Source organism: Scatophagus argus, chromosome 19 (assembly GCF_020382885.2).
Source record: "Scatophagus argus isolate fScaArg1 chromosome 19, fScaArg1.pri, whole genome shotgun sequence".
Classification (NCBI taxonomy): Eukaryota; Metazoa; Chordata; class Actinopteri; family Scatophagidae; genus Scatophagus; species Scatophagus argus.
Window position 1 is genome coordinate 14,445,369 of NC_058511.1, and position 13,692 is coordinate 14,459,060.

The 13,692-nt window shown below is 43.3% G+C and overlaps 2 protein-coding genes across 3 annotated transcripts; one reads left to right on the plus strand and one right to left on the minus strand.

Annotated features, from left to right (window-relative positions):
• Window positions 1-53: 53 nt before the first annotated feature.
• Window positions 54-5,216, minus strand: LOC124050534 (WD repeat and coiled coil containing). 2 transcript variants are annotated; one of them, XM_046373195.1, is made up of 4 exons: window positions 5,088-5,216; window positions 2,107-4,048; window positions 1,651-1,771; window positions 54-995 (listed from the first exon to the last, which is right to left on the minus strand). In XM_046373195.1, the coding sequence occupies exons 2-4, from the start codon at window positions 4,027-4,029 to the stop codon at window positions 802-804; spliced, it is 2,238 nt and encodes a 745-aa protein (XP_046229151.1). In that variant the 5' UTR covers window positions 4,030-4,048; window positions 5,088-5,216; the 3' UTR covers window positions 54-801. The 2 variants fall into 2 exon arrangements, with proteins under 2 accessions (XP_046229151.1, XP_046229150.1); XM_046373194.1 differs by lacking the exon at window positions 5,088-5,216 and adding an exon at window positions 4,729-4,883.
• Window positions 5,217-5,243: 27 nt separating this feature from the next.
• Window positions 5,244-13,140, plus strand: fkbp1b (FKBP prolyl isomerase 1B). The gene is made up of 4 exons (XM_046373197.1): window positions 5,244-5,382; window positions 6,007-6,054; window positions 11,847-11,959; window positions 12,876-13,140. Exons 1-4 carry the CDS (start codon window positions 5,346-5,348, stop codon window positions 13,002-13,004), a joined length of 327 nt encoding a protein of 108 aa, XP_046229153.1. The 5' UTR covers window positions 5,244-5,345; the 3' UTR covers window positions 13,005-13,140.
• Window positions 13,141-13,692: the final 552 nt, after the last annotated feature.

A 13,692-nucleotide genomic window follows, 5' to 3' on the forward strand; every position in this document is an offset into this window, starting at 1 on the left:
GAGTGTTGTGTCTCTTTGCTGAGGTGAAATAAAGGAGAGCACAGCGGCAAATCTGATTTTCATAAAGCTGCCCTTTCCTTTTCACTTTTCCATTTATTTGGTCCTCTATAACACCCCGAATGACACCGTACAGCAAAAACCACAAAGTTTCTGTTGAGTCTTTCCCCTCTAGCGGTCTGTCGTAACATAACTGCATCTGAAAAAAGTGCTTTAACTGTGTTCTCCTCATCATTTTACATATTTCCATAGAGTTATATAGCAAATTACACTTGGAACATTTGAGTGGGACTATTCAGCATAGAAGTGCTAACCCAGAAATTTAATGGGTGAAAACTGAATTTCATACACGAAGACCAAAACAAAACATGTCACATATAAGCTTCTATCTGTTCTTGTTCCAAGACATCAGGACAACTACAAAATGTTAGTACTGTGCCATGGCACTACAATTTGTGTCCTGCTTTAACGAAGGATTAGACTTCAACAGCTGCACTGCATTTTGTCAACAAAAATCTGAAAAAGCAAAAAACCTTCAGTGGCTCAGTGCTCAAACTTCTTTCAGGTAACCTTTCATTACAAAGCAGCAACAAGTAAACATCACATTTCAACAGGCAAGCCTTTTCAAATCACTACTGTTTTTTTAGTACAAAAATAAATTTGACATGTAACTCTGATGATCTGCATTAGTGAGGCTCTATTTGTTCATGCCACATCCACTCTGCCTTGCATATTTGGATCCAGTCAAATATATCAAAATAACAACTGCAAGGGTCCATAAATTGAGGTTTGTGTTGAGAGGCACTACATGGAGGCCTCTGTGGCTGTGCTGGGGTTTTGGCTGGGGGCTGGACTGGATGGGCAGGAGCTCTCTGGACTCCCAGGAGTCCGCAGGTTAGTTTTCCGCTTCCCGTTCCGCACTGTGAGTTCCTCTTTGGGCTTGAACGTCAGAGGCACGAAGCCGTCTGCATCTGCCACAAGTACAATCCACAACGGACCTGGGAAAAAAATGAAAAATGATGCAAGACTATTGAATAAGCACGGTTTTCTGTTCACCTGAATTCAGTTCAATTATCAAATGAGGTGCCATACCAATGCAAAATGTAGCTTGTGATAGCTATGACTTGCTGCTTGTCTTCCTTTAGGGACAGTCAGTTTTTGCTACAGCAACAAAACACCATGCACATTACATAGTAGTAAGCTGCTTTTGTTTAAAACCTTGTAATCTGACCTAGGCTTTTAATCACTTCCAATTATAGCTTACACATGTTAACAGAGGAACAATGCTAGAATGTGTTGTCTAGGTTTGTACAATAAAATATGAGATTCTCTATCAATTACAATTCCGAAAGGGTGACCTGAAGGTTTTAAAATGCTATTGGTCAAGACGGAAGTCCATCACACAAGCTTTCTGAAAATACTCACAGAGGAGAGACCTTCTTAAGAGGCCACGTTTAAATTTATTAACCTTGCACACCCCGTGTCACAACAGGTTTAATCTCACAGGCAAAGCAATGTGAAATGCATTAAGAAGCCAGGTTCAATACGGCTTCTTCAATACAATCCAATTCTGAAGGTTTAAACAGGCTTATGACACCAGACCAAGTGAGTGGAGGAATAAATGTACATATTATATATCTGGACTGCACATACCATACATCATCTCCACAATAGTTAGGTTGAAGAGCTCCTGGAGTGCACGCAGACACAGCTTCCCATCACACAGCAGCACTGGCCTCCGCTCATCAATGAACACATTTTCTGATAACTGCTTCTGCAAATACACAAAAAAGCACAAAGTGAAGAGATGTAGTTGCCATCCAGAGGAAATTGAAAAAAAATCAAGCTATAAATGCTGCTATAGCAGTTAATCAATATCACAATCTGAGAAGTGATAATCTAAAAGACCATACATGCTTTGATTTGTGTATTGTTAACACATTATCCTTACAGTGGCAACTGCTGCTGATTAAGTTGTTTAAGGCCCCTGTGCAGAAGTAGCTCATGACAGACACACTTTAAAAGAAAGTGTGTCTCGACCTCTCTAGCTATGGTTATTATCCTTGTGCAATAAAATACACAGAGAAAATGTAGTGAGTAAAACTATACCTGGCATGTGACATTGACATAAGGAGGTTCACAGGCATTAGGGTAGACACTCAGGGCCTTCTTCCCATTCTGGGTATAATCTCTGATTTCAGTCAAGCACTGCTGCACATCTGCGAAGCGTGTAAAAAGCCTCTCCATGTTGTGAACGAGCTGCTCAAGGGAACGTTCCCTGGCAGGGCCAGATGTCTTTTCAGGCATAGGCAGCGTTGGCTCTGTGTGAAGCTTGTCCGACGGCTCGAGTCGAGGGGAACTGGCCCGGCTGGAATCTCTGCTGGCCTGGCCGGCCACCGCCAGGCTAGCCATGCGGTTGACGTGATCCATATCAAAATTTTCCACGGTGACAGAAGACGCACTGGATGCTGCCCTGTCCGACGCTCGGTCAGAGAAGTCCACGGAGCTGGTGACGGGGCTGGGCTCGCCACTCCTCACCTCCTCCACCAGCCTGCGCCTGCTTCCAGGTGAACGAATTACTCCCCCTCCAGGCAACACCAAGTCCTTTATCCCTGGGCGCTCCCTGTCATCCTTAGATAGGTGCTCTGAGTGCCTCCTAATCCTCGGGCAGAAATTAGAAGTGGACTCATGGTTGTGAGCGGCGGAGGGGGATGGTGCGGTAGGAGTCTCTCCATCGTAAATCAACTCTTTGGCAAAGAGACGAAGAATATATTTTTCTGTGTTAGAGGATGGAAGGAAGGCAGGATCACTGGACTTCTGCCTGCCCACCATCAACAGCAGCATCTTGTCATTGAGGAAGCAAACTCCTTTGGGCCTGTCATTTGTCTGCAGAGAGATCTGCTGAATGTTTGGCATGGCAGAGGCTGTGATGCAGTACACAAGCACCATGTTGCAAGTGTTGGAAGCCACTGCAACTGTGGAGCAACGTGGGTCAAAAGCCACAATGTCTGGAACCAAAATCCCTGGGATGCTGACTTTGCGGGTGGTAGTGACTTTACGCTCATAGGTGACCAGGATAAGGTGTGAAGAGTCCTGGCCAGAGCCTGTCATGGTGTCTCGGCGACGCAGGTGAATTAGGGGGCTGGGATCTGAGCGACGGTGCCTTGCCAATATGTGGGTAAGGTCTAGGGGGCCTGAACTGGGGATGTAACACCTCTCGGACTCAAATGATCTCCTTCGCGAGTCCAGAATGCTGTCATCATCTGACATGACCACATGTGAACCGTGGTCTTGCTGGGACTCAGTCTCTGTCGGCATGTCAAAGGCCATGCCGGCATTTAACCCGCAGATTTTATCCAGAGGCAGCTCTGTAGCCACAGCTACCTGACCCTCCCCCGTGGCCTCGATAGCACAGATGTAGCCTCCCACATCAAAGATGGGGCAGAAAGAGCAGGATACCAGACTCTTTTGGATGTCATTCCAGATGTAAGAGTGAAGAGCACTGCCGATAGCCACCACCAGGCGCGTGCCATCCTTAGTCCAGCATGCACAGTGAATAAGTCCACTACCTTTGATGTCTGCTTTGGTTCTCCTGTTATCCACCCTGACAGAAAATAGCACAGAAGTGTCCCTCTTGGTCAGTACAGCCAGAATATCCAGTTTAGGATGCCACACACAGCCTAGGGACAGCAAGGGGAAAGGCTCACTCATCTCACAGGTCTGAGTGCACAGTAGCTTGTTCTGCTCAAGGGCACTGAGCTGCAGTTGCCACACAGTAACGTGTTTCTTGTGTTGAACGGCCAGCAAGGCAGGGGAGTCAGGGCAGCAGAGTGGGCCCCAGAAGAGCCCGAAGACATGCTCAAACTGCCCAATGACATTGGTGTCCCCAAACTTCACCTCGCCATTGATGAAATAGAGAGCAGTCAGGCAGACCTGCTTGCCGTCCGTCCATGCTATCCCGTGCACAGGGTGGATGGCTTGATGTAGAGTGTTGAGACCAGTTCTGAGGAGCTTTGCCTTACCAAGATCCATCCTGGCAAGTATGAAGAAGCTTGTTCAAAGAGAAAAAGAAAAAAATGTCACTCAGATAGTTGATATTGATCACAGACACCTGTATGTGATCTGAATGGATCCTGCACACGAGTAGCTATTGCTACCTATGCAGATTAAGAATAGCAAAAGCCTCTCTCGCGTCTTCCAAGTACATGCCTTAATCCCCTCTGCCTGAGCTGAGGCAGTGTGACGAACACTTATAGCTGCTTACGTCTAAATGACCTTAACAACACAGAGGTCCTGTTAGGACCTCAGGGCTTTAACAGGACTATGTGTTGAGTGGGAGTGTCTCTTCACAGAATTTGCTCTTTTTAATCAGGTGAAAGTGCCACGTCTCTTACGACAAATTAGGTCGTTCCCTTATCAACCAGTTCCTCATCAAAAAGGATATTAAACGAAGAAGACAAAGAAAATGAATTTAAAACTAAATTTTAACTTGAACACAGCATGTAATAAGAGAATGCTAACGTCGCTTTACAGAGGCTAAGTTATACTAACGCTACATGTGTGGTTAACATGAAAAGCAGCTAAAGTTTCAGCTAAAACTTAGCCACCGTTCAGAGACACAAAAGTTTTCAAATTCATACCAAATAAAAAATTGTGTATTTTGTTATCCTTCATATGTAGCGCAGTAACTAAAAATTACTATCAAAATCAACTGTTTTAATCTAAGCTTACCTTATAAAACCACAAACAACTCACGACGAATCCGTGTGACACACTGAATGTGGGTTTTCCATCTATTAATTCACGTTTTGCCGGCTGAAATGTGTCTCGAACGTCAATTTCTATGTTACTCGGAAGCAAAACTAACTGACATTTTCGGTGCATTGTGGGATATGTAGTTGAATTGTAATCGTCTTGTTTTTGCTACTGTGCCCGCTCGAGGGCGCTGCGTGCGTTAACGTCTAATTGTGGGTGATTTAAATGAAATAAAACATAACACATTTTCTATGATAAAAAATATAGATAACGAAAAATGAAAATAAACTGGCATAAGACAACTGAGTTGATGTACTCACTTGAAATTAGCTTACCCACCGTGTGGCGCAAGTGTTTGACAAGACGGAAGACGACGTACATAATGTAGTTGAAGATCTCGACGCTGTTTCGCCACGAACCAGAAGATATCTTGGCTGTCTCACGGTTGGCTGTGGCCACTGGTCGGTAGTGGTCCGTGAATGCATGGTTACCACCAATCTAGCCCGACCTGTCGCCGAAAACGGGTAACACTGGCTTTCGAAACGGCTTTTTAGGCTGTATGTTTTAGAGCTCATTTTTGAAGTAGCACAACCATGGGTGTAGAAGTCGAGACAATATCTCCTGGTGATGGTAAGTTGATTTATCCGCCTGTGCTTGCCTTGATGCGGGGGTGGTGGTGAGGTCGGGGATCGGTTGTTCCCCGGAGTGTCGTTCTAATCTTATTAAATAGCAACATAACTTGCATAGAATATTGAGTTCAGTGATATAGAACATAAGGCAGTTTAATCTTTTGATATCTAGCTATTAATAGCAGTGTTTGGGATAATATTTGGGGTCTATAAAGCCAGTTTTTACTGTGTTATTGATCATCACTTGACGCTTGCAAGGCATATTTCTCGAACTCTCCATATTCTACTAACGAACTGTTAACTCTGACGAGCAAGTCTCTTTAAATTGAGAAATTGCCCAGTTCATGGTAGAGGCTGCTCAGCCTTTATTTCTATCTTTTTAATTTACTAGTGCTGTAATTAACCGATAGCCCCTTAACCTGGAAAAATGAAACCTCTAGGCTAAAGTTGCATTATGAGGATGGGGCTAACATACGCACATCTGTCTGTGTCCACGGGTATACGAAAAGTATGGCATTCGTGCGAGGAAACACCTCACTGTACGTAACCCAGACACGGATAATCTGTGAGATTAACCCCGTACGAGCACACAATAACCCCCGTTTCCTCTCTCTCGTTTTAACAGGAAGAACGTTCCCAAAGAAGGGCCAGACATGTGTTGTTCATTACATAGGTAACTGACTCTTTCTTTGTTTGTGGCATTTGTGAGAACCACACGTTTTTCCTGTCTCGTTTTGGGGTTTTTTTTTTCTTGCGAGAGAACATTGTGTGTGTGTGTGTGTGTGTGTGTGTGTGTGTGTGTGTGTGTGTGTGTGTGTGTGTGTGTGTGTGGGGAGCACAACACAGTTTGCAGCCCAGAATTCGCCATCAGCACAGTCTGCAAGACATGTAGCTGTGTGTCACGTACAGTTTCAGACAGCGTGAGGCTGTCACAACACTCAGAAAATCTTTTTCTTTTCTTTTGATGAAGACATTGGGTATATCATATGAAATCTGACACATAGCTTAATCATGCACCCACATGCACATACAGATATGCTTTTGATTTTCCTGTTTGTTATCAGATTGGGGTTGTGTGTGGTGGAGGGTGGGGGGCAGTAAGACGGCGAGACTTTTGGGAAATAAATTTGGGTTATTTGGTGCCCCAGGGTTGGCAGTCCAGACAACTAGGTCAGACAGAAAGTAAACAACGCCTATTCCGCATGTCATCAGTCTGTCTGAGTATCACAGCATTGTTACATGCTTTTAAAAGTTACTGCACTCATCCGTGACATCGCCTTCATAGTAAACCGGTTTTAATTGTGTTAATATTGTTGTATGTGCATATGTTTAGTCTGTAGCCTGTTGTCGCTTGTCCCTGATGATAGGGATTTCCTTTCTGTCGTTTCAAATGAGTTCATATTATTGCCTTAATCTGTTGCAAAACTGTTTGCACGGCTCAACCGACTTTATTATAGCACTTTGATGTGTGCTTCAGTTTCATGTAGGAATTGCAGCTATGTTTGACAAACGTGTGTGGTAATAGTCAGAAAGTTGTTCAACCTTTTGGCCTGGTGGAAAAATGAACCATGTTTCCCCTTTGGGGCTGATCTCTGCAGAGATCAGCTACTGCAGTAATGAATTATGCTATATTTGGAAATGATACATCTCAGCATGTAAAGCTGCTGCAGTTGAGAAATAGTTCATCCTAGTGTTCAGACTTGCCCAGTGGGGGCTTGGTATTCACTCACTCTTTGGCTGGTGGTCTGCAGTTTGGTTAGTAAATTTACAAAAGGAGATAATGAGTTTTAGTCTTCATCAGCTCATCACTCACTCTATGATTATGCTTATTTTAGGTGCATATTTCCTCTCCTCCATTGTCACCCCATTATTGTGATCATGTTTCTGAAAGGAACAGGATGTAGCAGAGCTTGGGGGTGACCCTTGTGCTTGTTTAGCATGAACTCTGTACTTTAAAAGATCAGTCTCCAGCTTCCACTCTTCAGCCAAGTTTTTACACAAGTCCTCCACATCTCTCTTTATGCTTTTCCTTTTCGACTCGCACAGGATTTACCCATAAGCTCCTGGTATTTTGGAAGCAGTGGCACGCAAAATGCGGAGCTAAGCCAAAGCAAGGACTTTGCACAAAAAGAGCTATAAATATATTATTGTATGAGCAGGGGAAATGTATTCTCTTTGGGTAGGTAGAAAAAAACGTGCTGGTATTTGAAGGTAGAGCTCTAGAGAAAATAAGACCTTGGTGTTGAATGCAAGCCAGGAGATTAGTCCAAGAATGTTGTTTTGTCAGAGAAAATTAAAGCATTTGGATTGTAATTAGTAGTATTAGCTGTACGGTGTTCACCTCTGAGTAAGGCATGTATGCACATGTGGGCAAGTCACTCCTCATATAAGGAAGCCTGAAATAGGTATTTCTCATTTTATTTTGATTTTCTCTGCATTTTTACTTATGCTAAGCTAGTGTTACTGAAGGGGACATCAGACAGAAAGTAACCCCAGGTGAAACAATTTTCTGTTCTGGTTAATAACCGTTGGTGCAGTCAACCACTGTGAGTTAGTTATCCAGGAGTTTGTAAGAAAGCGAAAGGAATAATGGTGTGAGATGGGAGACTCAGTGTTCAGGTCAGTATGCTGTGGTAACGACAGACGCTAACACAAATTTGTTTTATTTAGAGGCTCAAATACAAGATTAGTTCAAGATCTGCTGAAGAGATAGTACTAGTAATAGAGGTTAGCTGTAGATCTGGAACATAAGCCTGTCCGAGACATCCATCTGGCTGTTAGTGGAGAGCCACAGACTGCCCCCTCCACTGCTCCATCCGCTGGTGTTAGTTTTCCAGATAGCAGAGCGCAGATGAACACTAAGGGTACATAATGGGATTTGAAACCACTCTGTTTCCAGCATTTAGCTTTATGGAACCTTATTCTCAGGGAAACTCTTTGACTCTCTCTCACTGCCATGCCTTTTTAATCCTCACTTTCACTTCTGGGACATGCAGACACACACACACACACACACACATATATGCTGGAGCACATAGACACACTGATTCATGAGTGACCCCCTCTGACTCTGGTGAGAGTTGCGCTCGCCCAAATTAGCAGAGTTCTCATTGCTGTGAGGCAGCTGAGGGCTGTGGCTTCATGAGAGTGGCAGGAAAAAGTAATTAGAAAAGCTGCTCATTCTTCCACAAACATTCTTGCTTCTGTCACGGCTGACTTCAGATCTGCTCACAGAGCAACAGCTCTATCAGCAGCAGTGTTGCACAGATGAGCAGGCTTGAGATGTGTTATCATCTTTTTGACTCCTGGCTTTTTCACCTTGCACATGCAGTTCCTGTGCCCTGTTTGTGCACCAGGCTGAGCCAGCGATCCTGCAATCACAGGATCATTTCTCAGTGTGTCAGTCTCTCATTGAAGGAATCCAGTGGAAGCAGATTTGATATCAGTTGATATGAAGAAAGCCTTTACGTTTTCATGACTGACAAAATTTGAGGCTAAACTATGATATGAACAGCCCTGCCGGTGTCCACTGACAAGACGCATGTGCTTTGGGAGCAGCAGGCCTTCTGGATATGATGTCATACCTAAATGTGGACGTCATTCCTTACCATTTTTGAGCTCTGCACTTCACCATGAAACGTGCTGAAGTTGAGACCTTGTGGCCTTTGGTGTGTGACACGGAAATAGAGACTGCAACATGGGGCTGTATGTCAGGAGATGCCAGACTTATCTTCCAAGGGAGAATGTTGTGCTTGATTGTTGTGAGAAGTGGAAAGCAAGAAAAGAGTTGCGATTGAGATATAAAAAGAAAGGAAAAACTGAATCAACATCAGCTTTTGCTGAATTCTGGTCTCTAGGTGTAGTGGACCACTATTTCATTTAAGTCATAAAAGGCCTGTCAAATACCAAGACAACTATAGAGTATTTTTTAAGCCATTACTGACGACCATTCTCAGGCTATCAGTGATCCAGCAGTGAATTTACTGTTAATTGTCTTTGTTGAAAATATTCCCAATTGCACATCACACCTACTCTCAGTATGCCACACTTGACATAATGAAGCATGAGCGAGGTTTAATTCTTTCCACAGAGTCGAGTGTGTCCGCAGCTGTGAAATGCGGCAACACATACAAGTTTGTCATAGACAGATATCCTTGCTCGCGTCTCATTTCAGCCACCCATGGGCCAAGGGGGTTGTTGTGCTGGCAGCCGTCCTAGACGGGGGTGAGACAGGATACAGTAAACTGAGTAAAAATAACCCCACCCCTGTGCGCCACAGCTTTTTTACAGATTTAGCCAGTGTACTACCAAGTGAAAGCTTTTCATGAGGAGCGAATGTGGGAACCAGCCTCAGGAAGGGACGGGTCCTGGTTTATTTTTTGCAGACCCCACCTCACCCGTGCTTAGCTGTCCAAAGAGTGATAACGGAGCACTGATACAAGTGTAGTGTAGGAGCTGTTTTGGATGTTTTTGCTTTCCTGATAGAAAGTCTGTCAGTCTGACAGCCACAATGAAACATTTAAGCACTCACTTAGGCTTGCTCCTCTACAGTGTGCTGAACTGAATATAGCCTAGTATGTTACAGAGACTTTCAGTGTGTTGCGCTTGCAGTGTATAGTTTCACACCATGCTGTAACCAAGTGGAATACTGGACTCCACATTTCCGTTTGCAGCAGTGCCGCTGTGGATTTGTTTTGTCAGGGAACAAAAAGCAGATGGTGTTTTTCCATTGTTTTTTTCCTCAAACTGGTTTTGACCAGTTGCCAGTGTGTACCACAGTCCCAGTTGCTATTAAGCCCTCTGATGGCCGTTGCTGCCCGAGTTGTTAGCTGCACCTTTTAGCACAACATGGAGAAGCCTTTACCAACAGACTGTGATGTTTTCAGGTGTACTGTTAAATACCTCCATTTACGCAAGCAGTCTCTGAAGACACCCCAGCCACCTCAACCAGGAGTCATTAGTGCAACACCCAGAATATGATCCTGTGTAGATTGCTAGTCAGAGCTCCCTTGCAGTTTGCAGCCACCACTGCCAGAAAATGAAGCAGTTGACGCAAGATGGTTTTTGCCTCTCCAATGCTCCAATGCCCTGTAGCAGGTGGCCTTGATGTGTGCACCTGATGACTCCACGATTGGACCGAGCTCAGCCTGCTGATATCTGGCCTACTGTGATTCTTGGAAATGGTGGACCTACTAAGTTTAGGGAGAATGAAAGGCGAGAAGCAGTACAGTACTAACGTTCATATGACCAGATGAGCCAGACACATCACTAAACTTCAGTTAGCACATAACTTTAAATGCCAAGCATTCACACTTGTTGAATTACGACGGAGTTAAGATAAGTCAAATGACTCTCAAAGAGCTACATCCAAAATTCAATTCGCTACTTTGAAACCTTGCAAAGGTGTGCACTAGAGCTAACTTATGTATTTGTATGTCATTTTACATCACAATATTGATGTATACGAAACTGAGATACAATTTATAGATAAAATGAATATTAATGCAAGAAATTTAGTACCTGGCAGATCACCTTTCATTTCCCACAATCAATTGTCTGTTATTAATTTGCTGTAAATGTATTTCATGGATTTTGTATTTCTCCCGGAAAGGTCTAATTGACAAGGAAGAACGTGTATATTGGTCTCATTCCCCTTGTTGAGACAAATGATGTAAAAATATGAGCCAAATCCAAGATCATCACCCGGCTGATTGTGTTATTCTCTTCATTTGTTGGTGCCCTGCCTAGAGCATAAGTGGTAAAATGGAAATCTTTCTTGAAGAGCAAGCTTTCAGAGTCATTTAATATGATTGATGATCACTGCACCTCAGCTAAATTTCTCTGAATATTGCTGTTTTTCTTTTGGTAATTATCTTTGCGCACAGAAAATAAGTCTTCATTGTTGATGACGTCAAAGGGGTCAGAAGGTTCAGATGAGTTATCAGAGTAGCAGAGCATTGCTTCAGGATTCCCTCAAGGGAAAGTGTCCACGGGAAGTCAGTGAGGACATGCTATGGCTGATGAGGTGGAGACAGTGTCTCTATGACTACAGTTGTGTTTAATGGCTTTAATGGCGGTCAGCGTTTTGAAGGAGCGCGGTCCTTCACTACTCCGCCTTTGTTACCTCTTTCTCCCTGTGGTCTAGATACAGGCAGGCTATGGCCTAGTTAACTTCAAAAATAATCTGTTGAACTAGGCCATTGCTTCCTGATTCACATTCCCTTTGTTCATTTGGGTAATTGAAACAGACCCAAGATCCTGATAAGAAGCCCCGCCATCATATCTCAGACTTTAATCTTGAAATGCTTCATTCCAAAACGTCAGCTTCAGAGGAAAGGGTGTGCGGTGATGTGGCGTCATGCTGATGAATGACAAAACTGCCATAAAAATACTAATGAGTAGTTTTTTTTTAACTGGATGCTTCTTAACTCATTGAATTTTGTTCATGTAATTTCTCTGTGGCAGGTATGCTGCAGAATGGGAAGAAGTTCGACTCCTCTCGAGACAGGAACAAGCCCTTTAGGTTCAGGATTGGACGGATGGAAGTGATTAAGGGCTGGGAAGAGGGAGTCGCACAGGTAAGACGGGAGGGTTAAAGGAGCACTTCCTTGACACTTTGGCTAGTTGCATTGAGTGACTCATTACATTACTACACGACATTCAACTGAATTTCCCTTTGACTTGAGCTAAAGGGCCATTTATTCATTTATATGTGTGAATTTTAAAGGAATTACACAAACTAGTTAGTCCTGCTCTCGTTCTTGTCAGTGCTGTATCGTTCTGTTGTAAGAGGGATGGATTGTTTTAAATAATTTTGACCTGAAAAGATGAATTTTTGATAATCAATGGATGGTTGATGCTTGAATCAGAGATTGGAACCCAAAGATAAGAACACCAAAATCCAAAGTGTATTTGACTACCTGGGAATGAGACTCAACAATGAACCATTTTTTCTATGGGATCCTCAACCATATGTTTAAATGTCTGCTGACGGGAGTGCAATGCAGTTTACAGATGCACTTGTAAATACAATGCTGTTTGGACTATCATGAATGTAGGTTGTTCCCTGAGGAACCATGTGTTGATTTTTGTGCTCTGGTGAAATGAAGAGAAACCAGTGGCTATCTAAAAATAAGAGAAAAAGATGTATCTCACATTTTATGGTGTATTTTGCTTGTAGCCAGCCCCCATGGAAAGAAATATGAAATAACTGTCTAAAACAGAGCAATAGTTTGGAGATTAAAGGCCCTGCACATCCTCACAGATTACTTAAATTAATAATCTGACTGATTAGACTGGTGCTCATCTTGGAATTGAGTGGAGCCGTGCTGGCAGTTATGAGGTCACCAATTTGAAAAGCACAGGTGCAATGAAATGACTGATTGCATTTAGCTGTTTCAGTTCCAGGATCTTGGTTATCTGCACTCACTGGGATACTTGAGCAGAAAGTAGCCATCAGTGACAATCATGTTTTCCTTTTCTTATGTGCTACAGATGAGCTTGGGCCAGAGGGCAAAAATCACCTGCACACCAGATATGGCTTATGGAACGACAGGCCACCCCGGGGTCATCCCCCCGAATGCCACACTCATATTCGATGTGGAACTGCTCAAGCTGGAGTGATGCCTGGAGCTAAATGCAAAGGTTGCCGCTTAATGAGGCTGCGTTCGCCACTACCTGTTTCCACAGGGAGGCCGTACTCGACTGCAGCCTCCTGCCATTCACCCGTTCTTCTTCTTTTATTTCAACAGTCTCCTTTAGTTCAGTATTTAAATGTATCCGCTTCTGCTTTGTTGCCATCTTGTCATGAAAGATATTGCAGGAAACTTTTCACATCAAGCAAGACTTTTACACACACGCCAGTTTGATTTCTGTTTGTTAGTCTTTTGCTGTTTTGTTTAATTTCATCTAAAGTTGTAAATTTTGTTGAACCATGAGGAAACCAATCATCTGATGAAAAGCCGTACTACATTGCAATCAAAACGTATACTGCCTTACAGTTTCAACTACAGAGGAAGGGTACATATGTTGAAAGTACATTAACTTCTGCTCTGTAACTCGACTGGGCATTATATACCACTGTCTGCATTGCCACTTTGAATAAGGTTTGTCCTCCTGAATGCTCTGAATGATGTTGCTATATTTTATATCCCACATAAACATTTACTGCAAGTGTAACCTATCCAATCTAAGCCAATCCAATACTGTACAGAACTCTATAAGAGCCTTGCTATGACAGTTAATCGACCAACTCTTTAATAAAAACGGCATGTACTGTGTTGAAAATTCTGTCTCCTGTGTGAGATTTGTG